This window comes from Carettochelys insculpta, chromosome 2, assembly GCF_033958435.1.
Source record: "Carettochelys insculpta isolate YL-2023 chromosome 2, ASM3395843v1, whole genome shotgun sequence".
NCBI lineage: Eukaryota > Metazoa > Chordata > Testudines > Carettochelyidae > Carettochelys > Carettochelys insculpta.
Window position 1 is genome coordinate 40,821,642 of NC_134138.1, and position 13,314 is coordinate 40,834,955.

At 39.5% G+C, this 13,314-nt stretch overlaps 1 protein-coding gene across 2 annotated transcripts in view; it reads right to left on the reverse strand.

Annotated features, from left to right (window-relative positions):
• Positions 1-220: 220 nt before the first annotated feature.
• Positions 221-13,314, reverse strand: part of FZD6 (frizzled class receptor 6) — a 42,147-nt gene continuing 29,053 nt past the window's right edge. For both annotated transcript variants that reach the window (XM_074986820.1, XM_074986821.1), the window contains 3 exons: positions 11,432-11,580; positions 9,688-10,131; positions 221-8,405 (listed from right to left, as the gene is read on the reverse strand). In XM_074986820.1, the coding sequence (XP_074842921.1) occupies positions 8,237-8,405; positions 9,688-10,131; positions 11,432-11,580 (762 nt within the window). In that variant the 3' untranslated portion in view covers positions 221-8,236. The remainder of the gene's footprint in view (positions 8,406-9,687; positions 10,132-11,431; positions 11,581-13,314) is intronic.

Below are 13,314 nucleotides of genomic sequence, written 5' to 3' on the forward strand. Positions count from 1 at the left end.
CCCCTGGTCTCTCAGCACGACCAAGCACCATGCTGCCGGACAAGACAGTACTGGATTTCAGACGTGCAACCTGTACTTCCCTATCTCAAAAAGGTACTCTAAAGATACTATGACAAAATGCAGAATAAAGCCAATTAATGAGAACAAAGCATTAACAAGAAAATCAACTATGGAGCTCGTATTGTACAACAGAATTTTATTACTAACACAGATAGTAAAACCAAAACTATTAATACAAAATTTTCAGTTTACAAACAGAACAAGAGAATGAAGAATATTTAGTGTGATTCTTCATAGAGGGTATTTCAGATTTTTCTTGTTTTTAACTCAGCAACAAGAATAAGTGTGCTAAAAATAAGAAGGAACATTAAAAAAAGAACATAGTTTATTTAAGACAATAAATTACAAATTATAAAATGCAGAAGGCACAATATGACAAACATTCAAATTTCAATTTGTTTATTCAATTCAATAAAATTCAATTAAAAATTCAATAAAAAAGATTGACTAAAACAAGTAACATGTTTTATCAGAACTACTATTTCTTCGTCAATCAGCAGTTTCATGAGCTTTCTTCTATGTGATTTTGCTTCAGTATTCAAAACACCATCCATAAAAGCTGTTCAAAATGGATTGTAATAGCCTGACTGTGTCAGATCAATGTTCATATATCACACTAAGAGCTCTCCTGTTACCAATAAAGCAAAATACAGAAGATCCCTATAAAATGCATTAACTTGAGTATGAGAGATGGAAGGTGAAATTCTGGCTTCACTGAACTCAACAGCAAAACTCCCATTGACTCCACTAGAGACAGAATTTCACCCAAAGGACCCTGTCCTGCAACCCTTATCCACACTGTCTTCTCACTCTTGTGTAATGTTCCATTGAAAAGATTGGGATGACCTCCATTAGTTAAGAATAACTTTGAGCTGGGGAACTGGGTCCTCATGCCAAAATGTCTAAATAAAATGTGATGTTTCTGTATATACAAACAAACCATTACAGCATGTAAAAATCATGGCACGTGGAAAATACATCATTGTCCTGGTTAAAGTGAAAACCTCATCAGCTGAATTTGCACATTAATATTCAAGAGTTGCATTTTCTGCAGGATCATGCTTCACTACAGAGAATCTTGAACATACAGGATTGTTAGGAAAATATGCTTCAGAACATGCTGTCCTTGTGTATTTAACAGTTTTGTTGTGCCTCCTCATTGGGAGTTAGTGGAACATCACTCCAGCAAAAGCTCAGGAAAACATCCTTTCTGAAGAGGAGATGCACCTCCTGCACTACTCCTGCGCAGAATGCACAAGGGCTGCATCTATTTGAGAACAGTCAGTGGAGAAGTTAGGCAGGGTTTTATCTCTGCCTCTTGTCTGCCCCACCTCTTTGCACTGATGCTGATACTCATCTCCAGTCCTGCTAGCCCTTAGCTCAGCCCTGGTGTAGTGGTATCAGAGATTTTTGAACTATTCTGTTTTTTCAGCACAACACTGGATGAATTATTTTGCCACCATTAGCCGAAAATATGGGGAAAATTAGATAAAATTAATTAAACTGGCAGGGAAATAGAACGACAAAAGTAGATTGTAATACTGAGGTTAATAAACTGACAATTGGAATGTGTTCATGCACACTAAAAGGGTGAGGTAACTGTTCATAGTTTGGTATGTGGGGAATATTGGCATGCTTCCAAGTAAAAAAGCAGAGCATACTCAGAAGAGAAGTATACAAAAGTCACCCAAACACACTCAGTATAAATATGGAATAAAAGTTAACAGACCATAATACTAAACAGCGCATAATATTCAGTATAAACCATAATGAGAAGTGGTAAACAACAACAACTCAGCAAGCACTTCTGATTGGATTATAAAGAAAAGACTGAAAAAAATAACCAATAGAATCATGAAATGTTGGAACTGGAAGGGACTTCAAGAGGTCATTGAGTCCAGTCCCTGACCAAGCACATTCTAGACTATCCCTAATAGATGCATATCTACCCTGCTCTTGAAGACCTCTGGTGATGGAGATTCCACAAACTCCCTAGGCCATTTATTTCAGTGTTTAACCACTCTGACGGTTAGGAAGTTTTTCTTAATGTCCAACCTATCCCTCTCTTGCAAGACTGCAAGGGGCCTTCAGAGGTCATCAAGTCCAGCTCCCTGCACTTGCAGCAGGACCTATCACCATCCCTGACAGATTTGATCTCTTTAATCTTTTTGCCTCAGATCTCTAAATGGCTCCCTCAAGGGCTGAACTCATGACCCTAGGTTTAGCAGGCCAATGCTCAAACTGCTGAACCATCCCTGCCCAAAACCCACAAACACCCTATAATTGTCTCCTGGCCATCAAGGGGCTTGAACTCCTGGCCTTAGTGTTACAGCATTACTTAAGCTTCCTTGCTGCAGTTTAAGCCCATTGCTCCTTGACCTATCCTTAGACCCACTTCCCTGTAACCCTCTTTTGGGTACTTGAAAAATGCTATCATGTCCCCTCTAAATCTTCTCTTTTCTAAAGTAAACAAGACCAGTTCTTTCAGTCTTCCCTCATAGCTCCTGTTCTCTAGATCTTCAATAATTCTTGTTGCTCTTCTCCAGACCTTCTCCAATTTCTCCACATCTTTCTTGAAATGTGGTGCCCAGAACTGGACACAATAGTCCAATTGAGGCCTAATCAGCACTGAGTGGAGCAGAAGAATGACTTCTCGTGTCTTGCTCACAATATGCCAGTTAATACACCCCAGAATCATATTTGCTTTTTTTTTTCTCTGCAACAGCATCACAGTGTTAACTCATATTTAGCTTGTGGTGCACTGTGACCCCTAGATTCCTTTCTGCAGTGCTCCTTCCTAGACAGTCACTTCCCATTCTGTATGTATGAAGCTGATTATTCCACTTAGGAAGGAACACTTGGCATTTGTCCTTATTAGACTTCATCTCATTTACTTCAGACCATTTCTCCAGTTTGTCCAGATCATTTTGAATTATGACCCTATTCTCCAAAGCAGTTGCAACCCCTCCCACCTTGGTATCATCTGCAAACTTAATAAGCACACTCTCTATGCCAATATCTAAACTGTTAATGAAGACATTGAATAGAACTGTTACCAAAACAGACGCCTGTGGAACCCCACTTGTTATGCCCTTCCAGCATGACTGCACACCATTAATAACCGCTCTCTGAAAGAACAGTTATCTGGCCAGTTATGCACCAGTCTTATAGTAGTCCCATCTCATTTGTATTTGCCTCGTTTATTGATATGAAGATCTTGCAAGACCATATCAGATACCTTACTAAAGTCTAGGTAGATCACAACCACCACTTCTCCTGATCCACAAGACTTGTTATCCTATCAAAGAAAGCTATCAGACTGATCTCATATGATTTGTTCTTTACAAATCCATACTGGCTGTTACCTATCACCTTATTTTCATCCAGATGTTTGCAGATGAATTCCTTAATTACTTGCTCCATTATCTTTCCCAGCACAGAAGTCAAACTGATTGATCTGTAGTTTCCTGGGTTGTTCTTATTTCCCTGTTTATATATGGGCACTATATTTGCCCTTTTCCAGTCTTTTGGAATCTCTCTCACTTCCAGGACTTTTCAAAGATGAAAGCTAAAGGCTCTACCAGCTCCTTAAGTATTCTAGGATGCAGTTCATCAGGCCCTGGTGACTTGTAGACATTTAACTTTTCTAAGTAATTTTTAACTTTTTTAAAATTTTATCTTCTAAACCTACCCCCTTCCCACTAGCATTCCCTATGTTAGGTATTTCTTCATCAGACTTCTTGGTGAAAACCAAAACAAAGAAGCCATTTCCCAGCTTCCAGATATTGTTTCTCCCTCCTCACAGAGCAATGGGCCTACCCAGTCCTTTGTCTTCCTCTTGCTCCTAACATATTTATAGAATGCCTTCTTGTTACCCTTGTCTCGAGCTAGTTGGAGCTCATTTTGTGCCTGTGTCTTTCTAATCTTGCTCCTACATACATGTACTGTTTGCTTAGATTCATCCTTTGTAATTTGTCCTAATTTCCACTTTTTATCTGAATCTTTTATGAGATCTGCAAGATCTCCTGGCTAAGCCAAGGCTGTCTTTTACCATACTTTCTATCTTTCCTCCACAGTGGAATAGCTTTCATTTAGGCTCTTAACAATGTCCCTTTGAAATACTGACAACTCTCTTCAGTTGTTTTTCCTCTTAGTCTTGCTTCCCATGGGGTCTTACATACCAGCTGAGTTTACCAAAAATCTGCCTTCCTGAAATCCATTGTTTCTATTTTGCTGTTCTCCCTTTTGCCGTTCCTTAGAATCATGAACTCTATGATTTCATGGTCACTTTCTCCCAAGCTACCTTCTACTTTCAAATTCTCAATGAGTTCCTCCCTATTTGTTAAGATCAGTTCTAGAACTGCTCCCCCCAGTAGCTTTTCCACCTTCTAAAATTAAAATTTTGTTTTCAATGCAGTCCAAGAACTTATTGGATACTCTGTGTCTGGCTGCGTTAGTTTCCCAACATACCTCTGGATAATTGAAGTCCCCCATCACACCCCAAATCCTGAGCTTTGGACGATTTTGTTAGTTGTTTAGAAAAAGACTCATGGACCTCTTCTATCTGGGTAAGTGGTCTATAGTAGCCCCCTATTATGACATCACCGTTGGTTTTTACCTTCCTTTAACCTAATCCAGAGACTCTCAATGCATGTCTCCTGTGTCCATCTCCATCTCAGTCCAGATGCGTACATTTTAATATATAAGGCAACACCTCCCTGTTTACCCTGCCTATCCTTCCTGAGTAGGCTGTACCCTTCTATACTAATATTCCAATCGTGTATTATCCCACCAAGTCTCTGTGATACCAATTTATGACATATTTATATTTATTTATTAGGACTTCAAGTTCTTCCTGCTTATTACCCATACCTCTTGCATTTCTATATAGGCATCTGAGGTATTGATTTGCTATTGTCTCCTAATTTTGCCTAATGCCTCTTTTTTTCTCTATTATAGCCCAGGATGCCTCCCATTTCCCACCCAACTCACAATTCTCCAGGTTTTTTACTTACCTGTGAGTTTTGGTCACCTGTCACCATCTAACCTAATTTAAAGTCCGCCTCACAAGGTTAGCCAATTTGGATTCAAATATGGTTTTCCCATTCCTTGAAAGATGAATCCCATCCTTGCTTAGCAGTCCTCCTTTGAATAGCATCCCGTGGTCAAGGAAGCCAAAGTGATCTTAGCAACACCATCCTCGTAGACAGGCATTCACCTCCAGGATGCACATGTCTCTGCCTGGGCCCCCACCTTTGACAGGAAGGATTGAAGAGACCACCACCTGTGCTCCAAACTCCTTTACCTGTACTCCCAGAGCCCTGTAATCATGCTTGATCTGCACAAGGTTACACTTTGCAGTATCATTCATGCCAACATAGATGAGAAGTGTGGGGTACTATTTAGAAGGCTGGATAATCCTTGAAAATGCCTCATGTCTTGGACAGGGGCTCCTGGTAGCAGGATACCTCCTGAGATGATGTGTCAGGGTGACAGGTGGGTGCCTCTGTCCCCCTCAGAAGAGAGTCTCTGACCACCACTATCCTACATTTCCTCATAGTGGTAGCAGCCTACCTCCCATATCCACAACAGCTTAATAGTTTCCCAGTACCATGGGGGGAGGGTTGGGAGCAGGAGTGGAGTACTGCCTGCGGCCAGAAGTGACCAGCTGCCAATGTCCCCACTGAACTATCTCCTCCTTCACTGGTGGTATGTCAGTTGACTTCTGCAAGGGGAAAGCTACCTTAACCTCAGCTGACTCCACATGAACACTATCCAGGAACTGCTCGTGGATTCAGATACTCCTAAGCTTAGTCACCTCCTCCTGTAGCTCTCCCACCTGCTTCCTGAGAAATTCTACCAGCAGACATCTTTCACATTGGATGGTCCCCCCAGCCTGGATTTCAGTGAGTGGGAATTGCAAGTCACAGTCCCTGCAAAACCAGGGCTGGGGTAGCGGCGTTCATGGTCAGGAGGTCTGTCTGACCACAAGTGCAGGCAGAAAAGGCAGAAGTAGTGCTGGCAGAGGTGTTGTGGGTCTTCCTAACCATAGTACAACACCCTCAAACTTCCCTGTCTGCAGCTCCCAGTCACGCTGGCTCTGGCTTTTAAAGCCTGCTCACCTAGGTCAGGCCTACCCCTTCATTAGCCATACAGGGGAAGGCTGATCAAGGGCACTCAAGCAAACAAGGGAACCCTCCCAGATACACAATCCCAACTGCCACAGTAACTGAAATCAGCTGCAATAAGAATCAAAATTCAAACAGTCAAGCAAATTCACTCTCACCAAAAGCTAGTATGTTCACCAGGCACTCTCTGAAACTCCCCAGTCTGCAGGTCCACTAAAAGGCAGGAAGCCAGAGGAAGACAGATGTGTGAGGCAGAGTTGAAAGGCAATTAGAATATAAATGTTTGTCTTGTGTATGGCTTATGGTTTTTGCAGTAGAACAAGAAAACAATAGCAGCCATATCACCAGCAGCAACACTACAGCTGTGACAGAGCTGAAGAAACCCCTGCCCCTCAGAAAGAAAGGACCCAACAGAATGAGAGTTTAAGTATGCCAATTATATTATGGAATAATGACAGAAATCTTTGAGTACTTGTGTATATCTGAGTTAAGAAAGATGTGTGAATGTGCTATGAGCTTTGGGCTAATGTATAAAATTTAAGATATAGAGCTTGTTGTCAGCTAACTCCAGAACACTGATAACGTGCAAAAGCACAATCCTTTTAGTATTGCTCTAACTGAAGATTATTACCATTCAGATACTTTTAAGCTTGTACCTGGGGACTGTTCCAATAAAAAGGATTTATGTTTAGATTACTGTATCAGGGAATATCATTTGTGCTAAATAAAATATACTTTGCTTTAGAAAACATAGAGCCTGAGTGTCAGTCAATTGTAATGAAAGGCCATATGCATATCCTCCCAAGGATTACAGGTCTACACTGTTTTGGGGAGTCTCTGGAAGAGAACTCCTGGTAAACCATGTAGTTCTGCTAGGGCAGGCCCCATTTTTACCTTGAAGAAATATATTAATAAGTTACTCTCTTACTTTAAAAGGAATCTCTGGTACACCTGGGAGATGGAGAATAGCTGAGCTATTCTGTGGGTACACTGGGTCTGGTTTTGGGGTAACAGTAGGTGTGCAAAAGTAAAGGGTGCCTCTCTTTTCTCATTTGTGGAGGGACCAGACACAGTTTTGCCCTAAGCATGAGGTTCTATTAGTGCTTATGTTATACCATCTAGTTGCTATTGCTCAGAAAGAAATGATGTCATCTGATCTCAACAATATTGGTACAGCAGACCCCTGACTTACGGAGGGGTTGCATTCTCACACAACTCCACGTAAGTCAAGATTCATGCAACTTCAAGTGCTAGGAAACTGACCTGCGCTGGTCAGCTGCTCAGTCAGCTGCTGCCCCTGACAGAAGCCAGGAAACTGACTAGTGAAGAAGCAACGCGGGTGCACATATATCGGGGTCTACTGTACTTTAGTGGTACTTGAAGGAAGCAACCTAGTTATCAGATTAGTGCAACGTAAGCAAAAACAGTTCTTAATGTTGAGTTTATAAAAATAAACTTATTTTACATGATAAATTTTAACTATAAAATAAATCACTATAATTCCAGTCTTTTTCAAATTCAGTGTAGAAACTACCATAATAGAGTGCTAAGATTAATATATTATGCTTGTGACACATTTATACACCAACACCATCCATAAATTTGTGTAGCTTCTAATTATTCTAAGTGACACAATTGTTTAAGATGTGATTACTTAAAAAGAAAAAGAAATGTTAATGGGTAGACTGAAAGGCACCTATGAAACAAATTAAATTTTTATGTTTCAAAATAACACAACAGTTTTTCATAAATTAATGCAATTTAACAGCATGTTAAAAGAAAAAGATTTGCTTCTTTTGCGTCTTTCATTTCTTTTTCTTTTATATTACTGGTGACCTGCCCAACTGAGTGTTATTAAACTTTAGTTTCTATTACTCTTTTTGAGAGTTATTTCTAGACCTCGCCACAATGTATGTAACTTTTAAGTGCAAAACAAGGGATATATATCTGGTATTTTTATAAGCCACAGAGCAACAGTAATCTCCAGTGTATTACAAACCCATAACAGTTCCATAAACTGAAATAATTCATATGGAAATGCTAATCTTTCATGGATTTGAATTGTTCCCAGAATCCTGATCTTTTTTGGTATTTGAAGATGAGTGGACTAGCATTGATACGGAGCCTCTGGTACTGCCTGGTTGTGAAACGGTGGGTATCTGTGAATTATTGACTTGTAATGGATGAGTTTCAGTAAAATCACTTTTGGGAGATATCCTATATGAATTAAAAACAAAACCAAAAACTGAAACAATTTTAAGCATATAATATTTTAGATTGAAACACAAACTATTTAGCAACAAAATGATAACATACATTGAACCCACAACACTCCTTTAAAAAGACAATAATATGGTTCTGAATACACTTACGTTAGCCATTTGTTAGGCCTTTGTGTCCCTGAATCCAAAGGGTCACCACCAATGTTTTTCAGACTATCCATCTATCCATCCAGCCAAAAAAAGCTGTATGGCAGACTGAAACTTCTTGGCAAGCACTGGATAGGCCACAGAATTCTTTTCAGCCTGTCTGCAATAGATCACTGTTCAGCAATACGAGCAGGATCCTACCAAATTCATGGTCCAGTCTGGTCAATTTTATGGCCACAGGATTTGAAATTTGGTAAATTTCACTTTTCCAGCTATTTAAAACTGAAATTTGCTGGCATAATCATGAGGTTCTGACCCAAAGGAGGATTACGGGCAGTCACAACCTTGTTGTGGCAGGGGGAGGGTAGAAGGGTCAAAGGACGGCCATCCTTACTTCTGTGCCACTTTTAGAGCTGGGGTAAAGACAGAAAATTTCCTGCAGCCACAGGAGGCTTCTGGAGGTGGATCTGATCTCTCACTTGCTGCTGTGAACACCCCACCCAGGGTCTCTTAGCCATGAATCCCAGCTGGGCTGAAGAGAGATAAGACTGGTCCTTCCCCCGCATGGTTGCTCTTGGGGGAGATTGGATTCACTTTCACAAGCCTCCTCCAGCTGCAGGAACCTTCAGAGCTCATTGCCCAGCCCCAGAGCTTCCTACAGCAGGGAGAGGTACTTCAAGATGGGTCTGATCTGCCCCTGAGGAAAGGACAAGACCTATCTTTCTCCAGTCCAGCTTAGACTTGCAGCTAGGAGCCTCCAGGCTTGTGTGCTTCCAGCAGAATATGGGAAATCAGATTTCAAGGGGGAAGGGATTAGTTCACAGTCCATGATACGTTTTCCACATCTGTGAAATTGGTAGAGCTGTAAATAGAGCACATCTTATCCCAAGAGCCAAAAGCTCTAATATATCAAGTCTTCACTGGGAAAAAAATCCCCAAATCATATATCCACATATAGAAACACATCATTTGCGTAGTCATGTGGAAAGTACGTTATAAGAATTATTTCTTCCTTGCAGCTATTGTTAGTTACTGGACAATCTTTCTCCAAAGGAAAAGGACACAAAATATATCATAGTACACACACGAGAAAACTGATGCCCAAAATTAGATAAAAAATAAGATCTTACCTTCCTTCACCCATTCTTCTCAAACTCTCAGATAAACTAATCATATCAGTCATGTTGTCTGCCTTGCTACTCTTTTCCACCTGTTCCGCAGCCAGTTTAGAAATAGATAATACTTGTAGTGCATGTTCACTACCACCATTCTCCTCCTCCTCCTCCACTTTTTGGGTAGATGGTCTATCTGCCTCCATCTCTTTCTCAGATGTTTCTTGAGATGTTTTTGTTTCTGTGACATTCTCCTGGCTTAAGTAATCATGGTCAGTAATAGCCATTGCAGATGTTCCATGATTGGTTGTGGCACCTGTACTAGTCCCCATAGACTTAGAAATAACTTTGAGTTTGTGTGAACTGGATTTGTAGTGCTGCTTTTTACGTTTAACTTTAGAATTGTGCTTCAGGAAAAATTCACATGATTCTTGCAATACTCTTCGGCTCTCATTGATTGGACTGAAAGAACAAACAAAAGCATGTGACTACTTCATTGAAAGAATCATGTAGACAGAGCTGAAGATTGCCTCTTATTCCAAAATGTAACAAAGTGGGGGTGCCTTTAATGTAACAAATTTAGCTCCAACGCTATCCAACATGGAGAAAATGATAACCTTTGAGAAAATGATTGGGAGAAAATCTGGGAACAGTGACTACTAATTAATTATATATGTGGTGTAATTAAATTTTACAAAAAGCAGAGCCAAATCATACACACTTAACTCTTGCAAATATTTCCAACAATTTCAATAGGACTAACCACATGAGAAAGAAGAGCAGGATTAGCTCATAGGTAGCTATGTCACCAAATCAAGTTTTCCTAAAGCAAACTGGTAAAGCAGAAAAAAATGGTAAGTAGTACAAAATGGGCAACATATTTTAATCACTTCACTGAAAACAGTTTACAGCTGAAACATAAGAAAGACCTATACAGAAAATGGAAAAAGTAGGAAAATGGAAAGGAACCTATAAGCTCACCATCCAGGAATGCAGACTTAAAAAAGGAGCTAAAAAAACAAAAGTAATGTTGTCTGGGAAAGTCCAAGGAAACAGACGTCTAAAAATACATCCACAGTTTAGGAAGAATATAGGAAATCTAAAGAAAAATAAGTCATGGGGAAAGAAAAGGACACTGTAATTACAAGGGATGATGGGACCTAAACTTTTAGTCTGCTTGTATCAAGAAAGGGTATAGTCTATAGATCTTCTACAAGAGAGAACATTTGGTAAGTTTAAATCCCTGTGAAGAAGAGGATAGAAAAGCAACAGTGATTTGGAATGACACAAGAAAAAAATTAAGGCAGGACATTAGAAAGAAAAGAATTAGGGCAGCAGAATAACCTGCCAAGAAAAATGGTGGCAGGACTATCGCCGCAAGATATGGCTAAAGCATCAGTGCAAATGATGTAAGCAGCAGACATGCAAAGCGAAAGGAGTCAGAGTTGACGAGCCAAATGGTCTTTCCCGATTTGACTGAAAATCAAAGCCCTGTTAGTACTAAAAGAAGAAAATCCATTCGGCACAGTTAGAAGGACCAAATCAGTACAGAAGTATGTTTTCTACCTAATTAGGGCCCAATCATGAGGCCCATGTAAAACCTGAACTGACTCTATTTTACCTATGTCCAACTGCAAGATTAGGTCCTGAGATAGTAAACACCAATAATTTGCTTATATTACCTGACATATATTTAATGGATACAATACTTTTTTTTCTTTTTTAAAGCTTATCAGCACCACATACAAAGAGTTGCTCTTACTCTCTCTTGCGATTTCTGTTGAAAAAATTGGCCCATTCAGAACAAGTCTTTTTACTTCCCACCCAGAAGACCGGAGAGATGCCAACAATTAGTGTCATCAGGTATTTCATCAGAAACAAAACTATTTCTGGTCTAGCTAATGTCTTTGCCTGGAAGAGAATAAAAATTAATGAATGCACACGCAAACTATGACAAAGTGCAGAAAATGAACAGGAACGATGTACAAGAGCATACTAAGGTCTTTTTTGTTTTATAGCAGCTATACTGCAATCAGAAGCACATTGTGGAGTGAACCAAAACATTCACAGCCAAGTCAGATCTGCTTAATCTTTGCTTGCCAAGATGTAGCCAAAGGTATGCATTGGAGGTGAGGCAGAAGGGGACAATTTTTTTAAAAACTTGAAGAAAAGATTAAGTAGAGGGGAGAACAGTATAGGTATGTCTACACAGCAAGGTTATTCCAGAATTTCTCATTCTGGATTTATTATTCCAAAATAAGATATTCCAGAATAATGTGTCTACACTACAGGGAAGCCCCAGAATAAGTGAAGCTTATCCTGAACCAGTGTGTTTACACACAATAGAGCCTATTTTGGATTAGAGCCCCTGGAAGCAGTGCTACCAGGAGCTCTAATCTAAAACACCATGTCTACACAACAGAATTAGTTTGAAATAAGACATTTCAGAATAGATGCTATTCCTCATACAATGAGGTTTACCAAATTTGAAATAAGCTGTCTGCTATTTCGAAATTATGTCGAAATAGCAGTTGTGTCGTGTATCTGCTCACAAAGTTATTTTGAAATAAAGGCTGTTATTTCTAAATAACTTTGCATGTAGATATACCCTGTTATTAAGCAATTTCTCCACTGACACACTGCATAATAGGTAGTGTCCTCTGGATAAGAGTGAAATGCTGGAGAGGAGAGTTGGAATTAATTGCATGAATCAGGATCTTCAGAGCGCCTCAGGGCTGTTTACTGTAAAACTAGTTTACTTGGCTACATCTCCACTAGCATTCCTCCTTCGAAAAAGTCAATCAAATGAAGGAAATCAAAAAATGCAAATGAGGCACAGATTTACATACCTGGCACCTCATTTGCATATTCTTTCAAAAGAAGAAAAGCAGTGTAGATGTGGCTCTTTCAAAAATAATCCCCATCTTCAAAAGAACCCTTCTTCCTTTAAATAAACAAATAAATAAAATAGGAAGATCTTCCACAGTTCGATTTAGCATGCCTTGTGGGGATGCACTAAATCAAATTTATAGGGCGCCCCTGTCGACCACAGTACTCCTGCTGCATGTCAGGAGTAAGGGAAGTTGACAGGAGTGAAGGCTCCTGTCAACCTCCCTTAGTTGAGACAACATGGAGGCCCAAATTAAGGTACACTGACTTTAGCTACATAATTAACATAGCTGAAATTGCATATCTTCAGTCAACCTTCCCACGTAGTGTAAACCCGCCATTACTACTGTTTCCTTCTTGAACACCAGCTCATAATTAGAAAGGCATAAACCAAAACTTACCTGAGATGACAGGGTATTCTATGCATTAGAAACAAAAAGTGATCCATAAAGAATACTGCATATGTACAGTTGGTATACATATTGAAGTCTTTCTGAAGACAAAAGCCAAATCTTAAACTGAACATATCAGCAATTTAAGATAGAAATTTTAAAAATATGTAAAACTTTAGTCCACATTAGCAAAAATCACCTTGCAAATATGCAGTCATAGTTGTGAGAAACAGAGTGAAAAACCCAGTATTTTGTACTTGTACAATTTAAGAAAAAACAAAACTGATTTTAAATAAATTTGGTATTGACTAAAATGTTCTAATTCGAACAGCTAAAATTAAATCCACAATTAGGTATCTATTTC